Here is a 22,400-nt window from a genome sequence, read left to right as displayed (position 1 = left end):
TCCTGCAGAGCTCAGTGCACACACCTCCTCCAGGGAGCCTCCCCAGATTCCTCCCGTCTCCTGAGCTGAATCAGATCCCTCCTCTGGCCCCCCACAGCTGCCTGGTGTCCCCCATCATAGCTTTGGCCACCCTGTGTCATTAGCTCTGCTGGGCTGACAGCCCCATGAGGACAGAAAAGCCAGGAGAGCACGAGAGTGGGGAAGAGAGAGTAAGAACTTGGGCTGGGGCTTCCCTGGTGGCACAGTGGTTCAGAATCTGCCTGCCAATGCAGGGGACACGGGTTCAAGCCCTGGTCCGGGAAGATCCTACGTGCTGCATAACAACTAAGCCCGCGTGCCACAACTACTGATCCTGTGCTCTAGAGCCCGTGCGCCACAACTACTGACCCCGCGCACCACAACTACTGAAGCCCGTGCACCTAGAGCCCATGCGCAACGAGAAGCCACCGCAGTGAGAAGCCCGTGCACCACAACGAAGAGTAGCCCCCATTTGTTGCAACTAGAGAAAAAGCCCACACACAGCAACAAAGACCCAATGCAGCCAAAAATAAAAAACAAACAAACAAAAAACAAAAAGAAAAAACGCCATTCACTTAAAAAAAAAAAAAAAGAAAAAAGAACTTGGGCTGTATCTCAAGGATTTAAAACCCCAAAGCAGGTCTCCTGTGGAGGGCTGGCAGTGGGCGGGGCACTGCCTATTATTCCACATTTGGGATCAGAGTTTGGCTGGCTCTGTCTGCAACTATGTTGGGTGGGGACCCTGGTCCTGCCTTTAACGCACTGAGAGAGCTGAGGAGAGGGACTGCCCTTCTCAGAGCCTCAGTTTCCCCCTATATAACATAGGGCCTGTGCTAGCACTGCCAATGCTCCCTTACTGGCTCTAGAGGGAATGAGCTCCCCGTCGAGGGGAGGATCCAAGCAGGAAGGTTCCTCTGTGGAAAGAGTTGCTGTTCAACGGCGCTTTGAGATGCCCCAAAGGAGCCAAGGAGGGCCTTTATCTGCCCTGGGGCCGGGCCAGGAAGATTCCAGGAGGCCTCTGTCTGACAGCTCCTGGTGGGCCGGGTCTGCAGCCAGAGGGAGGCCCCGGTGCTCCTCTTCTCCCACCTGCTTCCGGGCCCTGTGCTTCAGACCCACTTGTCGCTGTGTGGCAGCTGGGTGATGGGGGTGGTCTCCACACACATCTGCACCTCAGGACCCCCAGACCCCTACAGTCCCCGGGAGTTCTAGCCATCTGTCACCAGGTCGTGGGTGGGGTGCAGGCTGGGGCAGGGGCAGCCGGGGGTGGGGGAGGTTACAGATGAGGATCTTTCCGTACCCCGCCTGCCTGAGCCTCCCACAGGCCTGTCACAGCCTGAACTTGGCTCCATGGGGCAACAGGAGGCTGGGTCGGGGGTGGTCAGTAACTGTAGCCAGGCAGAGCCCCGACCCAGCCGAGCCCCGGTCCCAGCTGAGCCCTCATCCCGACTGAAGAGAAGGGGAAGTTGGTGACTGGGGTTCATGGGGGGCATTTGGGGCTCCTGATCACCGACACTCTGCCCACCCGCACCCCTCCAGCAAGTCCTGTCACTTCACAGGGACTGGTGATGACGCCCATGTGTGTAACTGAAACACAGGCTACCTGCTGCCCATCCAAATCCCTCGCTGGACCAGCCTAGTGAGTTCCGGCCCCGCCCAGATATCACCCCTGGCGGCCAAGGGGCACACCTGACCGTGTCCTCTCCTGGTGATTCCCCCCACCGCCCCTAACATCCTCCTTCTCAGAGTCCTCCTGCCACTGTCCCTCCCATCATTTAGTTTTATGGCCTCAAATCCACCTGTTCTGCGTACGATTTTTGTTTTTTTTACATTTTAAAAATAATTAATTAATTTTATTTTTGGCTGCGTTGAGTCTTTGTTGCTGTGTGCGGGCTTTCTCTAGTTGTGGCGAGCAGGGGCTACTCTTCGTTGCAGTGCGCGGGCTTCTCATTGCAGTGGCTTCTCTTGTTGCGGAGCATGGGCTCTAGGCGTGCGGGCTTCAGTAGTTGTGGCACGCAGGCTCAGTAGTTGTGGCTCGCGGGCTCAGTAGTTGTGGCTCACGGGCTTAGTTGCTCCACGGCATGTGGGACCTTCCTGGACCAGGGCTCGAACCCGTGTCCCCTGCATCGGCAGGTGGACTCTCAACCACTGCGCCACCAGGGAAGCCCCCTGCCTACGATTTAATTTCAGACTTTGTTGACATTTTTGCCTGCTTCACACAGCTGGGAAGTGGAGCACAGGGTGGGAGTGGAGGGGGTTGGCATTTGAACCAAGGCCTCCTGGCCTCGGGATGTGTAGCCGGACCAAACACCAGGCCCTGGGGTCCAGCCTTTGGGGGCCAGAGGAACCCCCTGCCCAAAGCCAGAGAGAGCCGAGAGACTTCCTGACTCTCTCTGGGGGAGGCTCGCCTGGCCAATGCCAGGTGGGGCCTCCCTGGAAAGAGGTTGGTGCCAGGGCCAAGAGTGGGGGACCCCAGGGACCGCCCCTCCACCTCAGGCTTGACCTGAGGACCAGCATGGGGGGGCGAGGTGGGGCCGTCTGTGCTCCCAGCCCTGGCCTCTGCCCGCATTGGACCCCCAGCGCGTTGCTCAGCCTGGGCTGGTGGGTGAGGGAGCTGCCAGCCCGCTGGAAATTGCACTCCCTGGGGCCTCAGGCTGTGAGCCAAGGGGCAACTGGCGGCTCAGGAGGAGGCCCCCCAACCCCTGTGAGAAACGAACCACATGTGCGATGTGGGACCGGGATGGCGCTTGGGTACGAGGAGGGGCGCCCTGGTGTCTCCTGAGGTTGGCCCCGGTGGCTGGGGCCCAAGGAGGGTTCCCATTCCCCTCCGAGCCTCGTAGAAACTTCCAGAAAGAGGGAGACAGAGAGGGAGTCAGCTGCCAGGCATCAGCTCAGTTGGAGGTGGCGACCACACTGTACCCACTGGCCCTGCCCCAGCCTGCAAGGAAACCCTGGCCTGGTCCCCTGAGGGCCCCGTCTGCCTCCCAAGATCCTGGCTCGTAGCCAGCCCGTGGGGAGGGCTCCAGGTGTGAGGTGCCATGGACCCGGCGAGGCTGGCTCAGGCCCGGGCTCACTGGTGGGCTTGGCACTGCAGCCGCCCACCTCACCCACCAGTGCCCCCCCACCCCCATCCTGGGGCCTGGCTCCAGTCAAAGGCATCACAGGGGTCCCCGGGTGTCCGCTGAGGCTCAGAGAGTGCCTGGACTTCACCTCTGCCCCCAACTCAGTCTCCCTTGGCAGAGCAGCAATTTCCCCCAGCCCCAGAAGGTTCTGGAATGTTCAGGAAGGCCTCATTTAATGTCAGAATCCACCTGCAGCCCCTAAGTGGCAGAGCTGGGCTGCCATCTGGCCTCAGAGCTCTTGACTCCAGGAGCTCTGGAGTCTCTCTGGCCGGCAGCTGTGTGACCTTGGGTGAGTGGCATAGCCTCTCTGGGCCTCAGTCGTGTCATCTGCAAAATGGAGCCCATGCCGGTATCCTCTTCAGGTGATTATCCTCCCACACCTTCTCTGCAAGGCGGGATTGTGGGCAGGGGCTGGAAACCCACAGGCCTGGGTCTCAGTTTCCCCTCTGATGGTATTTTAAAGGATACGGCTTCTCCCTGCCCGGCGTCATGGTGCTGGGGGCTGCTGTGTGCAGAGGGGAGCGGGGGAACTCAAGGTGACAGAAACCTGTCATCCCTGTGCTGCCCGCCCCCAGCCTCTCTTCACCTGGGCCCCCTGGCACGTTGGGGTCTGCCTGCCCCGGCACCCCAGCCCGGCCGGGTTCATGGGGCTTAAATTTCAGCCTGTGGTGGGTTGAGGAGGTAGGGGCCGGACACGCTTCATTTTTCGATTTCTGGAAATGAAAGCTGTAGGGCCACCTATTGTCGAGCGGAAAAAAGCCTGTTGCAAAATCGTGTGAGAAAAAAACAATAGCGCCTAGGTGCGCTGCTGCTGCCGAGACAGAGAATTCCAGGGGCTACGCGGGCGGGCGGAGAACAAAGGGCCTTTTCTCTCTCCCTGGAAAGTCTGGTGGAACGTAGTTTCGGGGTCAGAAAAGCCAATGAAGGTGTTTTGCAAGAAAGAAAACAGTTCGGAGAAGATCTGTCGGGACAAGGAGCCAGAAGAGCATACATTTTGTTGGTTTGTTTTCGGAGGATGTTTTCCAATTTTCTAAGACACCTGTCCCTCCACTGGCAAAACACTGAGCCAGGAATGCTGGCAACCTGGGCACCGGGCCCGGCCCTGCAGGAAGCATATGGAGATGCCATGTGGGGAAGGTGTGCCCAGAATTCCCCCACCCCCCTGCCCCCATCACTACTGGCGGTCTCCAGAGAGCAGCAATTTCCCCCAGTGCAGGCTCTCCAAATGTCCCGGAAGTCCTCATTTACAGTTGGAATCCCACCTGCAGCCACTTGGATCTCAAAAGACCAGCTGCAGCCTCTGGCCCAGCCCCTCGGCCTGCAGGGTGACAGTTCCGGGGATGGACCTCAGAACGAGGGGAGAGTCAGGCAGGAGAATGTCAGGCCACATCGGGCTCATCCTCTGCTCCGGACCTTCTCGTGGCCCCCACCGATTTCCGAGGCAGAGCCCACAGGTTCTGCTGCATCTCCCCCAACTCGTGTCCTCACCGTTCGTGCCCCAGGACCTTTGCACGTGCTCTTCCCGCCGCCTGGAACTCCCTCCACCCTGACAGCCACCTGATTCCCTCAAATAACTCCCTCTCAAATCACTTTATGTCTAACTGCCCTCTGCCAGCACTCCCCGTCCCCTTTCCCGCTTTATTTTTCTCCACAGCAATGACTACCATTTAACTGGACCACGTATTTGACTTATTTCTGTGATTTACTGTCTCTTGCCTCTCTCCCCAACCAGAATGTCAGCTCCACGAGGGATCTTGGTCTGCTTTGTTCCCTGCTGAGCCCCAAGCACCCCGAACAGTGCCTGACATACAGGACAGCCTTAATAAACACGCCTCGAATGAACAAATGAATGAACAGTATTAAGCACGGTGGAAAAATTCTCCTGTTTCCTGGCTTGTCACTGCCTTACCCAAGACTGGGAGTCCTGTGGAGGCAAGGCCTGGGTCTCCAGCAGGACTTGGCACTCAGTAAACAGGTGCTGAATCAATGACGGCGCTGGGAGTCCCCACGGACAGAAGGTTGGACTCTTAACTCGGAGAACTGTAAACAAAGACTCCGGGCGACGCTGGAGTTTGGAGCAGGAGTGACTCTTGTCCACCCTTTTCCCTGCGCCCACCCCCGACTGCCCCTGGCCACGGGCTGTCTCCAAGGGGCCTACCGGTGAGGTGGTCCTGACCCTGGGCAACACGGGGCGGGCGACATGGGGCTCAGAGGGAGCCGTATGGCAGGCACCGGCAGGCAGCAGGCGGGAGAGGAATGTTCTGGCCGACAGGAATGAACAAACAGGCTCCTTGGATGTCAGAGGTTGGGGGGTGGGGGACGCCTTGAACCTCATGCTTGGCTGAGGATGTTTGGACGAGGCAGGCGGCCAGGTGGTGTCATCAGGGCTAAAATTAGCCTCTGATTCCCGCTTAACCCCTCCCTCCTGGGCCGGGAGGCCGGGACAGGCCATCACTTCAGTGAGCACTAACTTTGTGCCAGGCCAAGCTCCTCTGTTACATGAATGCATTGAATCCTCTCAATGACCCCGAGAGTCGGTACTATTATTAGCAGTATTATTATTAATCCCTATTTTACAGGTGAGGAAACTGAGGCACCGAGAGAACACTTGGTGTTCTCACAACTCGCATGGGCTGGGATTTGAACCTGGGCTTCGGGGACGGTGCTCTCACCATCGGAGCCTTGCTGAAAGCTGGGGGACACAACAGAGACCCCACGCAGTGGGTACTTGGGGGCGGTGGGCACACGCCCCCCCCCCTTTCCTCTCCCCCAGGGACCTCTTCAGAGCCACAATTTCAGCATCCAAATTCAAATATGTCCACTGCGGCTGGCAGCTAGATGCGGCCTCAACTTCCCCCATCCACACCTGGGCCCTGATCCCAGGCCCCCCGGAGCCCCAGGTCCAGCACCTCAGAGGGAGACACACCTGACAGGGAGGTCCCCGGGGTCCCGCGGGGCCGGGGTCCCTCTAATCGGTCCGTGCGGATCAGCATCCGGGTGTTTGCCCATAACGCAGGAAGGCCAGCCGAGGCCTGCTGTTCACCCAGGCAGGATCAGGAAAGGGCTGCCAGAGAGAATCCAGCGGAATCTGAACCTCAGGTAGAAAATTAATCATCTTTTGGTGTAAGTATATCCCACGTATTGCGTGGCTCATTGCCTATTGGGAGTTCAAACTTCACCGGCCGTCTGTATTTTTATTTGCTTAATCTGACAACTTTAGCTCCCCAACACCGCGCAGGCAGGCTACGAGGAGGTTAGATAAGCCACAGGAGGCGCTGGATGGTGAGGTGACTCCTGCCCAGCTCCTCAGGGCTGGAGTGGAGGGAGGACTGGTTGGGGGAGGAGGTGCGGGAGGAGCTTCGGGGCCTCTCTTCCCCACCCCCACCCCTCCAGGTCCTGCCTGCTTCGCCCATTATTCATTTTTAGTGATGGTCACTGGGGCAGAGCGTGGGCAGGGAACACCTGGGCCTGAGGCTCCCGCAGCCGGCGGCCTCACTAATGGGGACTAGACGGTGAGTGAGGGCGGAGGGGGGGCGGTCCCTGCCCACCAGGGGTCTGGCCTGGGGCAGGAAGTGTCCAATTTGGGGCAGGGGCAGGAAGCAGACCCCCACTGCACCCTGCCATTTCCTTTTGCACTGAGACGGGAGACCAGGGACTGAATCTCTGGATGCTTTTACCTGATTCCACCACCACCCAGGCCAGGTCCTCCTGGGGCCCCGAGTTCCAGATGCTCAGGGGCGGGGCGGAGGGGGTGCTGCTCTGGCCCTCCTGGCCTCCTCCCACCCTCTGGTTCCCCACGTGCCTGCCTGGCCCAGTGTGGTACCCATGGGGGTTACTGAATCCTCACAGCCAAGCTACGCTGCGGAGTGGCAACCGAGGCCGGGAGAAGGGGCTGATTGGCCACCAGTGGCAGAGCTGGGACTGGAACATAGGACCTTCTCCCACCAGAGTCGGTGCTCTTGGCCACGTCCCTTTCCCTCTTACTTCTGAGCCATCTTCCATGCTGTTCCTCTGGCCTGGGTCACTCTTTTCCCCTTCTCCTGGAAAGCTCCTATACATGCTTCAGTACCCCTTTCTCCCTGGACACCCAGGCCAGGTCAGGTGCCTCCTCTGGGTCCCCCCTGCCCTGTGCCTGTGCAACCACATTACAGCCCTGGTCAGCACGAGCTATAACTGCCTGCTCACGTGTCCGTGTCCACCACTGGACTGTGAGCCTTGGGAGGGTAGACTGGGTCTGTCTTGGTCATCACTACGTCCCTAGTGCCCAGCACAGGGCCTCGGACACTGCAGGTGGAAGTGCTCTGGAGTTAGTCACAGGGCCTTGGCTCTACCCCCATTTGCTGTGTGACCCTGGGCAAACAGCTATCCTTCTCTGAGCCTTGGTTTCCCCATCTGCAAAATGGGGTACTAGCACCTCCTTCCTAGCCTGAATCGTACAAGAGATGTTGGAACCATGCTTGGCTCCCAACAGGAGGCTCAACAAAGGTTTATCTAAACATTTAGGCAAATTAAAATCACAACGAGGGGGCTTCCCTCGTGGCGCAGTGGTGAAGAATCTGCCTGCCCACGCAGGGGACACGGGTTCGAGCCCTGGTCCGGGAAGATCCCACATGCTGCAGAGCAACTAAGCCCGTGCGCCACAACTACTGAGCCTGTGCTCTAGAACCTGCAAGCCACAACTACTGAGCCCACGTGCCACAACTACTGAAGCCCATCTGCCTAGAGCCCGTGCTCCGCAATAAGAGAAGCCACTGCAATGAGAAGCCCGTGCACCACAACGAAGAGTAGCCCCCATTCTCCGCAACTAGAGAAACCCCGCGTGCAACAACGAAGGCCCAACGCAGCCAAAAATGAATAAATAAAATAAATAAATTTAAAAAAACCAAACCACAGTGAGGTACAACTACACACCCACTGAAATGTCCCAAATCTGGAACACTGACAACATCAAACGCTGGAGAAGATGTGACGCAACAAAACTCAGGTTCATTGCTGCTGGGATGCAAAATGGTCCAGCCGCTCTGGAAGGCAGTTTGGCGGTTTCTTGCAAAATGAAACGTACTCTGACCATAGGACCCAGCACTCACCCTCCTTGGAATTCACCCAAAGGAGTGGAAAACTGACGTCCACACAGAAACCTGCACATGAATATTTATGGTGGGTTTATTCATAATTGCCAAAACTTGGAAGCAACTCAGATGTCCTTCAGCAGGTAAACGGATAAACAAAGTGTGGCACATCCAGACAATGGGAATGTTATTCAGTGCTAAAAAGAAATGAGCTATCAGGCCATGACAAGTCATGGAGGAAGCTTAAATGCACGTTACTAAGTGAAAAAAGCTGATCTGAAAAGGCTACAGACTTTGATTCCAACTACAGGACATTCTGGAAAAGGCGAAACTACAGAGACAGGAAAAGGATCAGTGGTGGCCAGGGGTGGCCGAAGGAGGGCTGAGTAGCCGGAGCACAGAGGATTTTTCGGGCAGTGAAACTACCCTGCATGGTGATATAATGGTGGATACCTGTCATCACACATCTGTCCAAACCCACAGAATATACAACACCAAGTATGAACCCATATCCCAATGTTCATAGCAGCACTGTTTACAACAGCCAAGACACGGGAGCAGCCTAAATGTCCATCGACAGATAAACGGATAAAGAAGATACGGTATATACATACATACAGTGGAATACTGCTCAGCCATAAAAAAAAGAATGAAATGATGCCATTTGCAGCAACATGGATGGACCTAGAGATTATCATACTCAGTGAAGTATGTCAGACAGCAAAAGACAAATACTATATGATATCATTTATATGTGGAATCTAAAAAAATGATACAAATGAACTTACTGACAAAAGAGAAATGGATTCACAGACATGGAAAACAAACTTGTGGTTACCAAAGGGGAAAGGGGAAGAGAGATAAATTGGGATTAACAGATACACACTACTAAATATAAAATAGATAAACAACAAGGTCCTACTGTATAGCACAGGGAACTATACTCAGTATCTTGTAATAACCTATAAGGGAAAAGAATATGAAAAAGAATATATAACTGAATCACTTTGCTGTACACTGAGACTAACACAACGTTGTAAATCAACTATACTTCAACAGAAAAAAATCATATCTTTAGATAACCAAAAAAAAAGAGTGAACCCTGATGCCAACTATGAACTCCAGTTTATAACAATGTATCAGTATTAGTTCATCAAATGTGACAAATGGAGCACATTAATATAAGACGTTAATAATAGGGGAAACGGTGCCTGCCCGCTGGGGGAGCAAGGTGCTATATGAGAACTCTGCGCTTTCTGCTTAATTTTCCTATAAGCCTAAAACTGCTCTAAAAATATCAAATTTATTACTTAAAAAAACTTTCAGGGACTTCCCTGGTGGTCCTGGTTAAGACTCCACGCTTCCACTGAAGAGGTCGTGGGTTCGATCCCTGGTTGGGGAAGTTCTGCATGCCACGGGGTGCGGCCAAAAAAAAAAAAAAAAATTTTTCAGGAAGGGTGTGAGTATATTGACCCACATGCACAGTGACACTCATTACAGGTTTTGTATCACATTGCTGTTTATACCAGGGAATGTGCTTTAATGCAGATAACAAACAATTCAGCCACAGGAGGGAATATTACACAGCCGTTAAAAGGCCAGAGACACTTCTTAATGGAAAGAAATCTGGGACCTATTGTTGGGAGGAAATCGGATGGGCTGCAAAACAGCAGGGACTGGCAGTGTGATGCCGTTTCTGTGAGGGGAAAGGAAAAATATACAGATGCGCTTGTTTGGGTGAGAAACACTGCAGGAAGGAGAAACAAGAAACCGGCCAGCGGGCTCTGGGGAGGCTGGGTGGCTGGTGTCTTTCCTGAACACCCTTTGGTATATTTTATACTGTGTGGCCTGAGTCTGTTTTACCTATTGAAAAAAAAAAAAAACTTGTAAAACACATTTAAAAAAGACTTCTGTGGGGACTTCCCTGGCGGTCCAGTGGTTAAGACTCCACACTTCCATTGCAGGGGGCATGGGTTCGATCCCTGGTCAGGGAACTAAGATCCCACATGCTGAGAGGCACGGCCAAAAAGTTAAAAAAAAAAAAAAGGCTGCTGTGAAAAAAAAAAAAGGGCAAAATAAAAGCGTTTGGATGGACTTTAAAAGGTGGATTCGTGGGGGGAATTTTAGGCCAGGCCATGGGTTTGCCTGCAGCTGCTCCGTTTGGGCTGAAAGCCTCCCTCGGCCCCCGGAGCCTGGCCACCCCCCGGCTCACACCTTTGTTGCTCTGCATCCGGAGTGTTCAGAGCCCGCGGGGCCCCCCGGAGGTGAGATGTTGGCCGGTCTGGGGTCAGGCCTGACTGAGCCCCTCACACCTGGGCCGACCACCCAGCGTTCCGGGAAGGCCCTGGGAGGCGTGGCTGGCTCCGAGGAGGGACCTGTGAGTGCCAATGCGGGGCTGGGGGCCCAGCCAGACCTCTCTGGATGCCAAATCCAAGGAGGGCCAGAGTGGAGGAACGGAGGGTGGGTGACTGGAGGGGAGCTACTGGAGGCCCCCGGGCAGCCCTGTGGCTGCTGCGTGCCTCAGTTTCCCCACAGGCAGTCACTCTCTGGCCCAGGATGCTGGAGATGGCCTGTATCCCGGGCACTGGGGGTTCCCCCTGGGTTCTGAGCCCTGGATTTCGAGCCAGACAAGGTGAGAGGGGGCAAAGCTCTGCCCCCCACTTCCAGAGCCCTGCAGCGACAACTAACCCGGCTTCAGGCTTCGAGGGTGGGGTGGTGAGGGTGGGCCGGGGCCTCACACCCCCACCAGAACCCAGGCAGGAACCCTCGGCTCTCCCTTCCCCGAGACTCCACCCTCCAGTCTCCTTCTCGCTCGTTCTACCCTCCCCTTGGTGTGAGGACCCTGTGGGCGTGGCAGTGGGTGCCCCGAGGCACTCAGGGCCCCTGCTCCCTCCTGGAGCAGCCCTTTCCGGGGTGCTCAGACGGGCCAGGACCCGAAGCGCCTGCTATGGTGGACGCAGGATGGATTCCAAGGTGTCTGCCCTGACTTGCTGTGTCCACCTGGGAACATGCCAGGCTTTGGCCCTTCCTCTCTCTGGCTGGGTTTCGCGTCACCTTGGTTTTCTCTCTCGAGCACGGTTTTGTGTAAATCACTCTTATTCATTTACATGTTTCCTCATTTTACTGTTTTACTATTTCCTCCTCCAGACCAAAGGCTGAGCTCCAGGAAGGCGGGGCCTCGCCGGCCTTGCTGGCTGATGGGGTCCCAGGCCCGAGTCTCCGCCTGACACACGTAGGTGCTTGGTAAGCACTTGTAAGTCTTGCCTTCGAGACCCTCACAACACGGATGGTTCCTACCTGTCCCTGCCTCCCCCCACCCCACAGCAGCCATCATCTTTGGGGGTGAAGTGAGTGGGACCCCGCCCAGAGCAGGGCGGGGCCACGTATTTACAGAGCCCTGCTGTGTTCCTCGGCTGGGTGCTGACATAACAACCAGGATATAATCCATGCTCCACTAAACAGTACACAGGAGGATGATGGGGGATTTGGAAGCTGGTAAGTGTGATGGACAAAAAGAGAAGAGGGTAAACGGCGTGTGGGGCGCTGCGGGCTGGGCGGGGCACCATTTCAGTGGCGTGTCAGGGAGGCTTCAATGAGGAGGTGACATTTGAACTGAGAACTGAAGGAGGTGAGTTGGCAAGTTGCAGGGGACATCTGCGGGGAGAGAGGTCCAGGCAGACGTCACAGCCCGTGCAAAGGCCCTGGGGCAGGACCGTGCCTGGCGTGTTGGAGGAACAGTGAGGAGGCCTGTGTGTCTGAAGCAGAGTGAGCGAGGGGGAGAGAGGGAGGAGGGGAGGGCAGGGAGGGGACAGGGCAGGTCGTGCAGGACCTTGTGGGCCGCGGGGAGGACTTGGGCTTTTACCCCCAGGGAGGTGGGAGCCCTGGAGGGCTGTGGGCAGAGTGGGGACATGACCTGACTCTGGTGCTGCCACTAGCTGTTGTGGGGAGGACAGACTGGGGGCGAGGGTGGAGCCGGAGACCAGGATGGGGGTGAGTACCCGGGTCCAGGTGGTGCTGATGGAGGCCGGACCCGGGTGGGAGCTGCGGAGGGAGTGAGATGTGGGCAGACGCAGGATGGGCTCTGAAGGCAGAAGGGTGTGAAAAGGGGTGAGAGGGCAGAAGACCAGCCTGCAGGTCCAGCAGGGGCAAACGGCAGGCCTGTGGCGCCTCCTCGAAAGCGTTCTGTGTCCTCCAGCCCACGTCCAACATAACTTTTTACAGGAATTTGTGACAGTATAATTTTGCTTTTAAGATCACTTGGCTGCGAGAACACCTCCCTTGTCCCACTGGGCTGCTTTTGTTCCTGCCACGGCGACCACATGGGAAGTCTTTCAGAGACAGTCTATAATGCTCTTTGCCAACAATAGCTATAATAATAAAAGAACTAACACTGGGGACTTCCCTGGTGGTCCAGTGGTTAAGACTCTGCACTTCCAATGCAGGGGGTGCAGGTTTGATCCCTGGTCGGGGAACTAAGATCCCGCATGCCGTGCTGTGAGGCCAAAAGAATAAATAAAATAAAATAAAGAACTAACACTGAGTGCCTGCTGTGAGCCGGGCCCTGTGACGTCACCTCTTGGCACCTCAGTTTCCTCATCTGTAAAACAGGACTAATGTGAAGAGCTCACTCCCGGGGCTGTTGTCAGGATTCAACAAGCCCACAAAATGACAGCAACATCACCATCGACAAATGGGCCCTGCTGGCAGGTGGCAAGGGCTCAAAGGGTTTTCTCCTTTTGTCTTACTTAGATGGCTCACATTTTCTCGGCTTGCAAACAGCTCAGAGACCCGGCCCGGCCTGGAGGGCTGGGTCAGTCCTTGCAGCTTTGTCCCCACTGGCAAGTGTCCCCAGGGCTAGGGTCCTCGGGGAGGGAGCGCCCCACCACTGCCCCCAGGCCTGTATCGCTCACCTGCTGTGCCCTCTCCCAGGCCTTTGATCTTGCTCTGTCCTCTGCCTGGGACACCCTTCCCCTTTGTGCACGTCTGGAAAGACCTCTTCGTGCCCAGGTCCTCCCTTCTCTGCCTCACCCAGGAAGCCCTCCTATTGCCCCCTCCCTTCGCTAGTCCAGACTGTCTGGGGCTGGGGGTGGCTTCGTCGAGGCGGGGGATGAGTGTCTCTGGAAAGGTCCTCCACTGCCCCACGTGGGGGCTGCTGTGGCAGGATGTGGGGTTCCAGGTCGAGGAGGAGGGGAACTGGATCCGCTGGACAGGGGCCGTGCCCCCGGGGCCTGTGTGTGGGGTGAGGCGGGCCCCTCACAGCCTAGTACATAACGGCTGAGGGGTCTGGGGCTGCCTGGAGCCCGGGGAGCAGCTGCTCCCTCCTGCCCCATGCTGGGGGGCCTGGGCCGTTGCTGGGGGCACTGCTCCAACGCTGGCCGCCGGCCCGCAAAGGGCTGGGTGGGCGGCAGCGCGGCCCTGGCCTGAGCTAGAGGGGAAAACCGAGGCCTGGAGGTGGGCTGGGGCTGGCTGGCCGTGAATGAGCTCTTCCTCCGCTCCGTGGGCCCTTGGACCTGGCACAGGGTTTGGCCTTCAGGACAGTGGGGGCTGAGGAAGGGTGTAGGGGGGAGGGGGGGCCTGGGTAGATCTGGTTCTGGAAGCTACTGCTGTGCGGGGGCTGGGAAGTGACCAGCTGCGGGGCCTTGAACAGGTCCTCCCGGCTCCAGCCCTTGGCGGCCCCGATGACGATGACGATCACAGGCCCTATTTACGGTGACGACGGGGCCACGCTACCAACTCGCCACCAACTCAAGAGAACCTGTCGCCCCTGCTGCCCCGGGGCGGGACAGGCGGGAAGCCGTGAAAGGAGGGAGAGGCAGGCAGCAGGGATGGAACTTGACTTCTCCGCGGTCGGGGCAGGGCCACAGTGCCGGGGACCTGGGGTGGACCGAGCATGGTGGGCTCCGTCCCCTGCCAGCCACCGCAGGGACAGACCAGGCTGGTGCAGGAGCAGGGGACCCCGGCCGCCGCCTAGAGGGCAGGGAAAGGGCGCTTCCATGGGGTGTAGCTATTTTCCCTCTTCAGGGAACATCTCTGAGGGAGGGACCCGGTCATCCCCACTTCCCAGGTGGGGAAACCGAAGACAGAGCCAGGAAAGAACCAAATGTTGGGTTTCGAACGCAGGTCTGGGAGCCCAGAGCGCTCTTGGGCCCTCCCCTCCCAGTCCATGGGCCGGTGGGGCATCTCCACCCTCTCTCAAAGACCCCCAAGTCCAGGCTCGGGTAGCTAGGCCTGGACGCGACCCCGAGCCGGTGGCCGGTCCCAGGCCGCATGTGGACGCTGGCGCCCACTCCCTGGAGGGCATGCTGGACGAGAGGCCGTGTCAGCGTGGAGAGGCTCAGTGTGGCAGGTGGGGAGGCTGAGGGGCCTGGGCTGGGAGGGACCTGAATGGTTGTATGGCGACTGGGGGCATAAGGAAATGGCGGTGAGGCCAGCCCAGCCAACGGCCGTGGGGCTGGGGCCCTGTGCTCTGCTTAACACCCGGATGAGTTATTAGCTGGGGTGGACAAAGGAGGAAAGCAAGGCTCCAAGCTTGGCTTTCAACCACATCCAGGCCCCCAAGAGAGGAGGAAGAGGAAGGAGGAAGGGGAAGGAGGGACGGGCCACACACCAGGGAGGGGGTGCGTGAGGGCTGCGACCAGCCTGGCCTGCTCCTGCCGCCCCCGCGCCACCTGCAGCGCCCAGACCCCTGCCAGGACCTGACCCCACCCTCACCCGACCCTGCTCCCTAGGGTGGGGCCCGGAGAGCCCTAATTTATGGCCCATCGAGGTATGCTGGAACATGCCGGGCCTTCCTTTCTGGCTTCCAGGAAGAACTGAGCCAGTTGTGCAGAAAGCCCGGGGCCAGGCCGTGCCAGCATTCCGGAGCCACCTAAATCACCAGGCCTGACAGGCAGCAGCGGGTGGGGACCTCGAGTCCCTCTTCTCGTTGTTGCCGTGGGCGCCTGCCCTGAGGGCTCCCGGTGGCCTGTCACCCACCTGTCAGACGGGGACAAGGCTCCGGGGCCAGGCCGTCCAGGGCTCTCTGCTCCAACACCCAGGAATTTGGAAACAGGCTGTGCATGGGGCCTGGGTGTGTTTTCCACATGCTGTTGGCTTTGGGGGGAGGCCCAGAGAGGGGCCTGCAGGGGGGGCCGTAGGAAGGGCTGTGGGCAGCAGGGCCCAGTTCCGCCCCCCCCCGCCCCCCATGGGCTCCCGCCCGCCAAGAGAACAGGCCGAGGCCCGCGGGCCCCTGCCCGACGCCTGCTCCCTCCTCCGGGCCCGTCAGGCACAGACCCAGATGCCGTATCTCCTGCCGCTTCCTCACTCCTCCAGCATCCGCCCTGCGGCCCTCACCAGCGCTGGCCTGTCACCCAGCCCTCCCCGGACAGGGCTGCACCCCAGAGAACAACGGAGCAGGGGAAACTCACACAGACATACACACAATTTATTATTTTTAGACGAATTTCAACCTGCCCAAAGTCCCAGGAGGCAGCAGGGCTCACACCTTGGGCTCTGCAAACACCTTCCAGCCCTCCAGCTGGCCCATCTTGACCAGGGCGGCCGTAATGCCCATGTACGCACAGGCGGCAGCTCCAATCCCGTAGCTGTGGGCTGTGAGAGCGGGGAGGCTGGCGTCAGGCACACACGCAGGTGGCTCACCCATGCCCACCCGGGGCGCCGGCAGTGACCGCGAGAGGACGGCCCCCACTCCAAGCTCGGGTGGCCGAGAGGAGCCCCCAGGCCCCCGGCCTTTGAAGACGGGCGTGGAAACTGAGGCAGGGACGAGGGAGGAGGGAGGCAGCAGTCCAGGCTGCTGGGTCCGGGGGCGGGAGGGGACGGATGGCGTGTTGGTGGGTCTCAGCTCGTGTCCTGGCTGAGCCTACCCTGTGGTCCGGGGAGCGGAGAACACAAGACGCCTGTGGCCTGAGAGCGGCCGCAGGGAGGGGGTCTGCCTGCTGGGCGCAGGGCTCACACCCCCATCGCAGGCTCAGGGGCGCTGGTCAAACCCAGACCCCAGCCAAGGTCTCGAAGCGAAGGCCAGGAGGGCGCGGGCCTCCTTCCTCGGCATCCTCCCTCTCTGCCCAGCTGGAACCGTCCACGGAGCACTCCCGGGCTGCTGGGCCCCAGGCCCAGCGGTTTATCTGCGTGTGGCCTCCGCCTGCCGCGCACCCCGCCCCGCCCAGGCGAGAAGAGCCGTCTGCTTCCTATTCCAGGCGGCTCCACTGTGCAAGGCTGGCCTGGGGCCCGGCCCGCCTCCCTCTAGGGCGGCATCCTAACTCCTGCTTCCCGGGTGCCCTCGGGCCACCTCATGCCCCCTCGGAGCCTCAGTCCCTGCATCTGTAAAGTGGGGATGGTGAAAGCGGCTCCCCTGCAGGGCCCTGGGTGCTGGGAGAGGGGCGGCAGCTCCAAGGCCAGCCCCACCTACTCCGTGCGTGCTCAGGGGCCGGCGGGGGAGACAGGCGGCGACCTCGTGTTCTCTGACAAGACGCGGCAGACAGAGGAGAGAGATATGAAGCGAGGGCGGGTGGGGGCCAGGATCACACGCCTTGGATCGTACGTGGGGGGTTAGAACAGCGAGAGGGGCCGCCGTGCTGACATCTGGGGGAAGGGTGTTCAGGCAGAGGGCACAGCCCATGCCGAGGCCCTGGGGCAGGACCGTGCCTGGTGTGCAGGGGGCACAGCAAGGAGGCCACGGGGCTGGAGCAGAGCGAGCGAGGCGGCGAGGGCAGGGAGGGGACGGGTACAGTCCGCGCGCGGGGCCTCGGGGGCCATGCCAAGTGTCACAGGCAGCCACGGGAAGGCGAGAGGGTGTGGCGAGGTGGGCGCGCGGTAGCTGTCTGGGCAGCAGCAGCTGAAACCACTGCTACGCTAGCCGGTGGCCAAGATTCAAAGGTGCTGGGAGCTCTCAGGGCAACAGCCGGCTCCGCAGCTGGACACGCGTTCTGCCTGCCCGCCGCCCCCACCGGGCCCAGGCCCAGGAGACAAGAGAGGGAGGAGGGGTGGCAGAGGTCAGGGGCGTGGGCTCACTCACTGCGCGCTCCCAGGGTCAAGCCTCCGGCGCAGCCTCCGAGGAAGTAGTTGAGAGGGTCGTCAGGCTTCTCGCGGACCTGGGCACTGATGCAGGAGGTGAGGCCGAATATGGCACCGATGGCGGCTGTAGGGGCGGAGGGGAGGGATGGGCCCTGAGTCTGAGTCAGGGGCCCAGACCAGCGCCGGGAGGGCCCCCGAAGGAGAAGCCCAGTCGCCGGGCGGGCTCGCTCGCTCACCTGCGGTAAACGTGTACCGCCCTGTCCTCGCCACTCCGTCCAGGAAGGAGGACGGGGTCTGGAGAGCCACGCTGTAGGCGGAGACAACGAGGCCTGTGGGCAGAGAGGGCGGGGAGGGAGTCAGACCTGGGCCCTGGCTGGGGGCAGGCCCCTCCCCATCCCACAGTGACTGCTCCCTTCGTCCTCACGGCAGCCACCAAGGCGGCTCCTGGCGCCACTGCTTGGCCCAGGAGGGGCTGTTTCAGGGCTCACCCGGGGTCCCACAGTCGATGAGCTGGGGCCCAAACCTGGCTCCGAGTCTTGGGCTCTCACCCGCCCCCTCCAGCCCCCAGGCATCCCCCCACCAAGGCCTGTAGAGTGCCACCTGCATCCCCCTGCCCTCGCTGGCCCCCCGCAGGGCACCAGCCCAGCACACGGCCTCCGCAAGGATGGGCTGGGGCCTTGGTGGCCTTGGTGGCTGCGCCGGCACCCTGGCCCTGCTCCCCACTCCCATGCCAGGCTCCATCCTCCCGCAGGGCCCAGGGTTCCTTAGCAGAGGCTTGGAGGCTCGCTCCAGGGCCACCACGCCTCTTCCTCGCCACCTCCGGGCCCGTCCCTCGCCCCTGGCTGGCTCAGCCTTGCTACTCTCGTCAGCTCTTACATCTCTGCCACCGCCCCGGCTGCCCTGCCCCTGACGTTGGCTTTTACGTGTGAGGGGCCCTGGTGGGGTCCAGGCCTGGAGCCAAGTGCCAGGTGGGCGGCCAGGCCCAAGGTTCTAGCCTGGGGCATCCTGAGGGAACGCTGACCTGGGCCGTGTGTGGGCCTGGGGTAAGGCTGGGGCAGCCTCAGGCAGCCTCCCCAGCCAGACCCTCTTCGGTGGACATTAGACCAAAGCCCAGCTGGCTGGTTCCAACACGGGGCTCCCCACCCTCCAGCTGACCCTGCTCGGGGCAGACAATGCACCCCTCCTCTCCCGACAGACCACCAGGGTGAGCAGGCCGCCAGCACAGACCTCCTGGGGCCAGCCCACCCCAGACAAAACACAACTGCCACCTGCAGGGCGGCAAGGGCACCCACCGCCCCATTCACCCTCCTCGGGGCCCAATAGGCTCAGTCCCCTCTGGTCCGTCGCTTCGTGGTGGGGCGGGGGGGTGTCCTCAGAAAGGCAGAGCGACTTGCCCGATGCCACCTGGCAGAGCAGCCTGGAAGCCAGAAGGGTCTGACCCAAAGGCCAAGCGCCACCTTCACCGATGCCCCAGGGATGTGGGCCCCGCCAGGTCCCCAAGCCTGCAGCTTCTGGAGACCTCACAGCTTGCGTGCAGCCCTCACGTGACCTTCCTGGCTGAGCAGCGTTCCCCCCCAGCCCTGGCTGGGGTTCAGCTCACAAGAGCTGTGGGGAACTTTTCACACTGCACAGCGGGGGTAACCTTGAGAGCAACCCCGAGGAGGGCCAAGACGGCCACCCCACTTCCCAGACAGGGAAACTGAGCCCCAGGGACGACAGGAAAAGAGCCACATATACAGAAGGCTCCCTCACGCAAAGCGCCCGCCTGGGGACTCTCCAGATCGAATCCCTCCTGATCCCACGATGAACCCTAGTGTCCCTGCTCCCCTCAGAGCGGCTGAAGGCTGGGAAGGGGGGAGGGGGCCGGAGTCTGGGGCTCCCCCAAGCCTGCACGGCCTGCCCTGGCCCAACAAACCCCCTTCCTCAGTCATTCTGTCACACGTCCCCACCCCCAAACCCCACCTTGTAAAGAGGCTGAATCAGAGGGGGCTCCCCATCCTGCCTGGGACCTGGGGAGGCATGATCTCCAGAGCTGGGCCAGGAACGAGGAGTTATGACCCCCTGCAGAAGACCCACTGACAAGATTCAGTGACGGTTCCCAAACCCAGTCAGGCAGTGAGTCCTGGCGGGGGAACCTGATCGGCCCCACCCCCATTTGCCTGCGGTCCTGGCTGAGGGACGCCCAGTTCACAGGCCACGTGGGACACAGAGTGCCCCACAATCCCAAGACCCCTCAGAAGTCCTTTACCTGTGAGCGGATGACCTGGAAGGCGCCGGACTACCCCAGGGTCAAGGACTGGCCCCCTCCCCCCAGCAATCATTCAGCAGGTGATGGGCCAGCCCGCCCCCCCGGGAGCCCACCTAACTCCTCAGACGCTGCAGCCACCCTCCCCAGCACTCGAGAGTCTCTACTGACTCGGCCCCTTCCACAGGCTCCCGTCACCCCCTCAAAAGGCCCCTCCCCAGCCCCTCCGCCTGCCCCTAGTTCCCCCTCAGCCTCCTGAAGTGACCGCCTGACACGGTGCACGTTCATTCATTCACAGACTGTAACTGTGGGCCCGCATACATTCATTCACTCATTTACTGTGTACCTTCCCTCACTCATTAATTCATTCACAAGTCACTCATTCATTCATTCCTAGTTACTGCCCTGCCTTCCTCCCTTCCTTCCCTCACTCATTTGTTCCTCCAGTTACTGTGTTCCCACAGGGCGCTGGGCTGGGCTAGAGCCTGGCTCCCTGCCCTCCAGGGGCTCACCATCCCAGGGAAGCCAAGTGTGAAACGAGTTCCCTGGGTGGAGGGCTGAGGGGCGGCAGGGATGGAAGGAGCGGGGAGGTGAGGGAGGATCCAGGAGCACGTTTAACCAGGTCCTGAGTGTTGAGTGGAGTTGCCCAGTGAGAAAATGCGGGCGGGCAGAGTGAGTGACACACGCACACAGCGACGCCCTCGAAGACCCCTGGGGCCCCTGCAGGCCTCCTGGAAGCCAGTGACCACCCCCAAAACTGAGTCTCTCCACGACCACCCGACATAGTGCCTCTGTCAAAGGTTTCCACCTGCACCCCCTCAAACACCCTCCAACAAGCCCCCTCCAGGCTCCGTTCAAGCAGACGCCACAAAACCCATCCCCTGGGGCTCCCCCTTCAGCCTTCCTGAAGACTCTTCATGAGGACCCTGGAGGCGCATTCCTTGCCCCAGTCACCCCCAGGAGCAGACCGGGATTTGCAGCCCGGCTCCCAAAGACCCCCGGGCAGTTCATCCACCTCTCTAACCTTCAGTTTCCGCCTCTGAGAAATGAAGATGATAATGGTGCCTTTAACTAAATATGCAGAAAATGGTAGCGATGACTAGGTCCTAATGCAAAGCCTCTCAGTGCAGACTCAAATTCTGCCAGGCCCTGTTGTAGGAGCTGGAGATACAGAGGTGGCCCCCAAACCCATCATACCTATGTCTCACCTATGTATGTATTCCTCATACCTATGTATGAGATTGGGAAGGAGACTAGAAGAGGTGAGACTCCAGGGTCTCCCCTGCAGGGGACTGCCAGGGCTGTGGTTCCGTCAGATTCCCCCAAGGCTACCCTTATGGTAGCTGCTGAGTCACTTCATTTAGCATCTCCGCAGCGCCCCTAACACCCCTCTGGTGGCCCCCAATAAAAGTTTCAGATGTCTCTGACCACCCAGTTCTCCTGGATCCTACAAAGACCTCATCCCACTCCAGAACCTTCTCAAACTTCTGCCTTCAGACACCTCAGTAATAACCCACGATCCTCCCAAATTATCTCGAAGACACTCAGTTGTAGTCTCAGAACCTTTGACCAGCTTCTTTGACCCCGATAATGGCCCCGTCCCACTCCACCACTTCCCACTCCATCACTTTCCCAGAGCCTGGTGAGCGTTTCAACAATAACCTCAAAATGCCAGCACCCAGGGATTTTGACGACCCCAGTGACCAGCTTGTCACATATACCACGACCTCCCAGGGCCCTCCAACCCTGTCACACCCATCCCCCCACAACGTCTATCTCACACCAGCGGTCCCCATGGCCGGCTCAGACACCCCGACGATGGTCACGTACCACTCCGCGAGATTCCCAGCCCCCATGGGACCCCCTCGGACTGCTCCCAGTGACCCTATGACCTCTCTGCGCCCTGTGAGTTAGTCCGACACCCCCACAAAGTCTATCTTGTACGAGAGCCCCCAGCGTCCCAAGGCCGCCCCAGACACCCCGACGATGACCACTGCCACCCCGCGAGATCCTCAGCCCCTCCAGGACGCCCTCGGACAGCCCCCAGTGACCCGATGGCCTCCCTGCGCCCTCCGCCCTGGGGACCCGACCGGCGCTCACCAGTGGCACCACCGATACTGGTGGTGGCGTAGGTCTTGCGGTGGCACTCGGTACCTTCGGGGATGTCCCAGTACTGGTGAAGAAGCCTCTTAGCCATGACGGAACACCCCGGGCCCCGCACCGCAAGACGCCCCAGCTCCCAGCGCCCAAGGGCGGACGCCACTGACTCTCGCGAGACTTCCTGGGCGGCGCGCTCAGCCTCTCTTCCGGGCGGGACGGCAACAAGCGAGCAACTTTATTGAGCGCCGCGGACGTGGACACGGGTCGCGCTCAAGCGCTGGAATCGGGACTGGCGTAAAGGAAGAGCGCGCGCAGCGCTGGCCGATTTCTGGAGGGGGAAACTGAAGTCGACCAGGATCAGTGAAGGCAGATGTCGCTAGTTCAGTTCAGATGGTCCTGGGTCAGGAATGGTTTGACTCCCGGAGGTGGGGCCTAACTAGGGGTGGGACTATCGAAGGTACTAGGCCTATCCACATGCACAAACGAGACCGCGGGGCCGTACTCCACTTGATAGGAGAGAGACGTCATTATGGGGCGGGACGTGGCGGGATGTGGCCACTCCCAGCGCCAGAATCTGTGGGGAGGCTCGGTCACGCCCAGTGGCCAGTCTTAAGCCGGAGTCCGAACAGCGTGCGACTATTTGGGGGCGTGGTCAGGTTCAGGGGCTTAACGCGAAAGTGTCCAATCCCAGTGCTCGGATTCTTAGCGCGATGTGGTCTGTGCCCAGTTTGTGGCTAGTCCAACCCCTGGGCGGGATGAAGAATGCTCTAGGCTTGGGGCGTGGCCAGAGCCCAAACATAACCTGAAGGGCACTTGACCAATCCGGAGCTGCACGATTGC

The 22,400-nt window shown here is 59.7% G+C and overlaps 1 protein-coding gene across 1 annotated transcript; it reads right to left on the bottom strand.

The window, feature by feature from the left end:
• Positions 1-15,608: 15,608 nt before the first annotated feature.
• Positions 15,609-21,909, bottom strand: NDUFA11 (NADH:ubiquinone oxidoreductase subunit A11). Its single transcript, XM_036845320.1, has 4 exons — positions 21,561-21,909; positions 17,452-17,544; positions 17,217-17,339; positions 15,609-15,796 (listed from the first exon to the last, which is right to left on the bottom strand). Exons 1-4 carry the CDS (start codon positions 21,655-21,657, stop codon positions 15,684-15,686), a joined length of 426 nt encoding a protein of 141 aa, XP_036701215.1. The 5' UTR covers positions 21,658-21,909; the 3' UTR covers positions 15,609-15,683.
• Positions 21,910-22,400: the final 491 nt, after the last annotated feature.

The sequence above is a fragment of the Balaenoptera musculus genome, chromosome 3 (genome assembly GCF_009873245.2).
Source record: "Balaenoptera musculus isolate JJ_BM4_2016_0621 chromosome 3, mBalMus1.pri.v3, whole genome shotgun sequence".
Taxonomy (NCBI): domain Eukaryota; kingdom Metazoa; phylum Chordata; class Mammalia; order Artiodactyla; family Balaenopteridae; genus Balaenoptera; species Balaenoptera musculus.
Note: the sequence above shows the minus strand (reverse complement) of the source record. Positions and strands in the feature narration are given on the sequence as shown.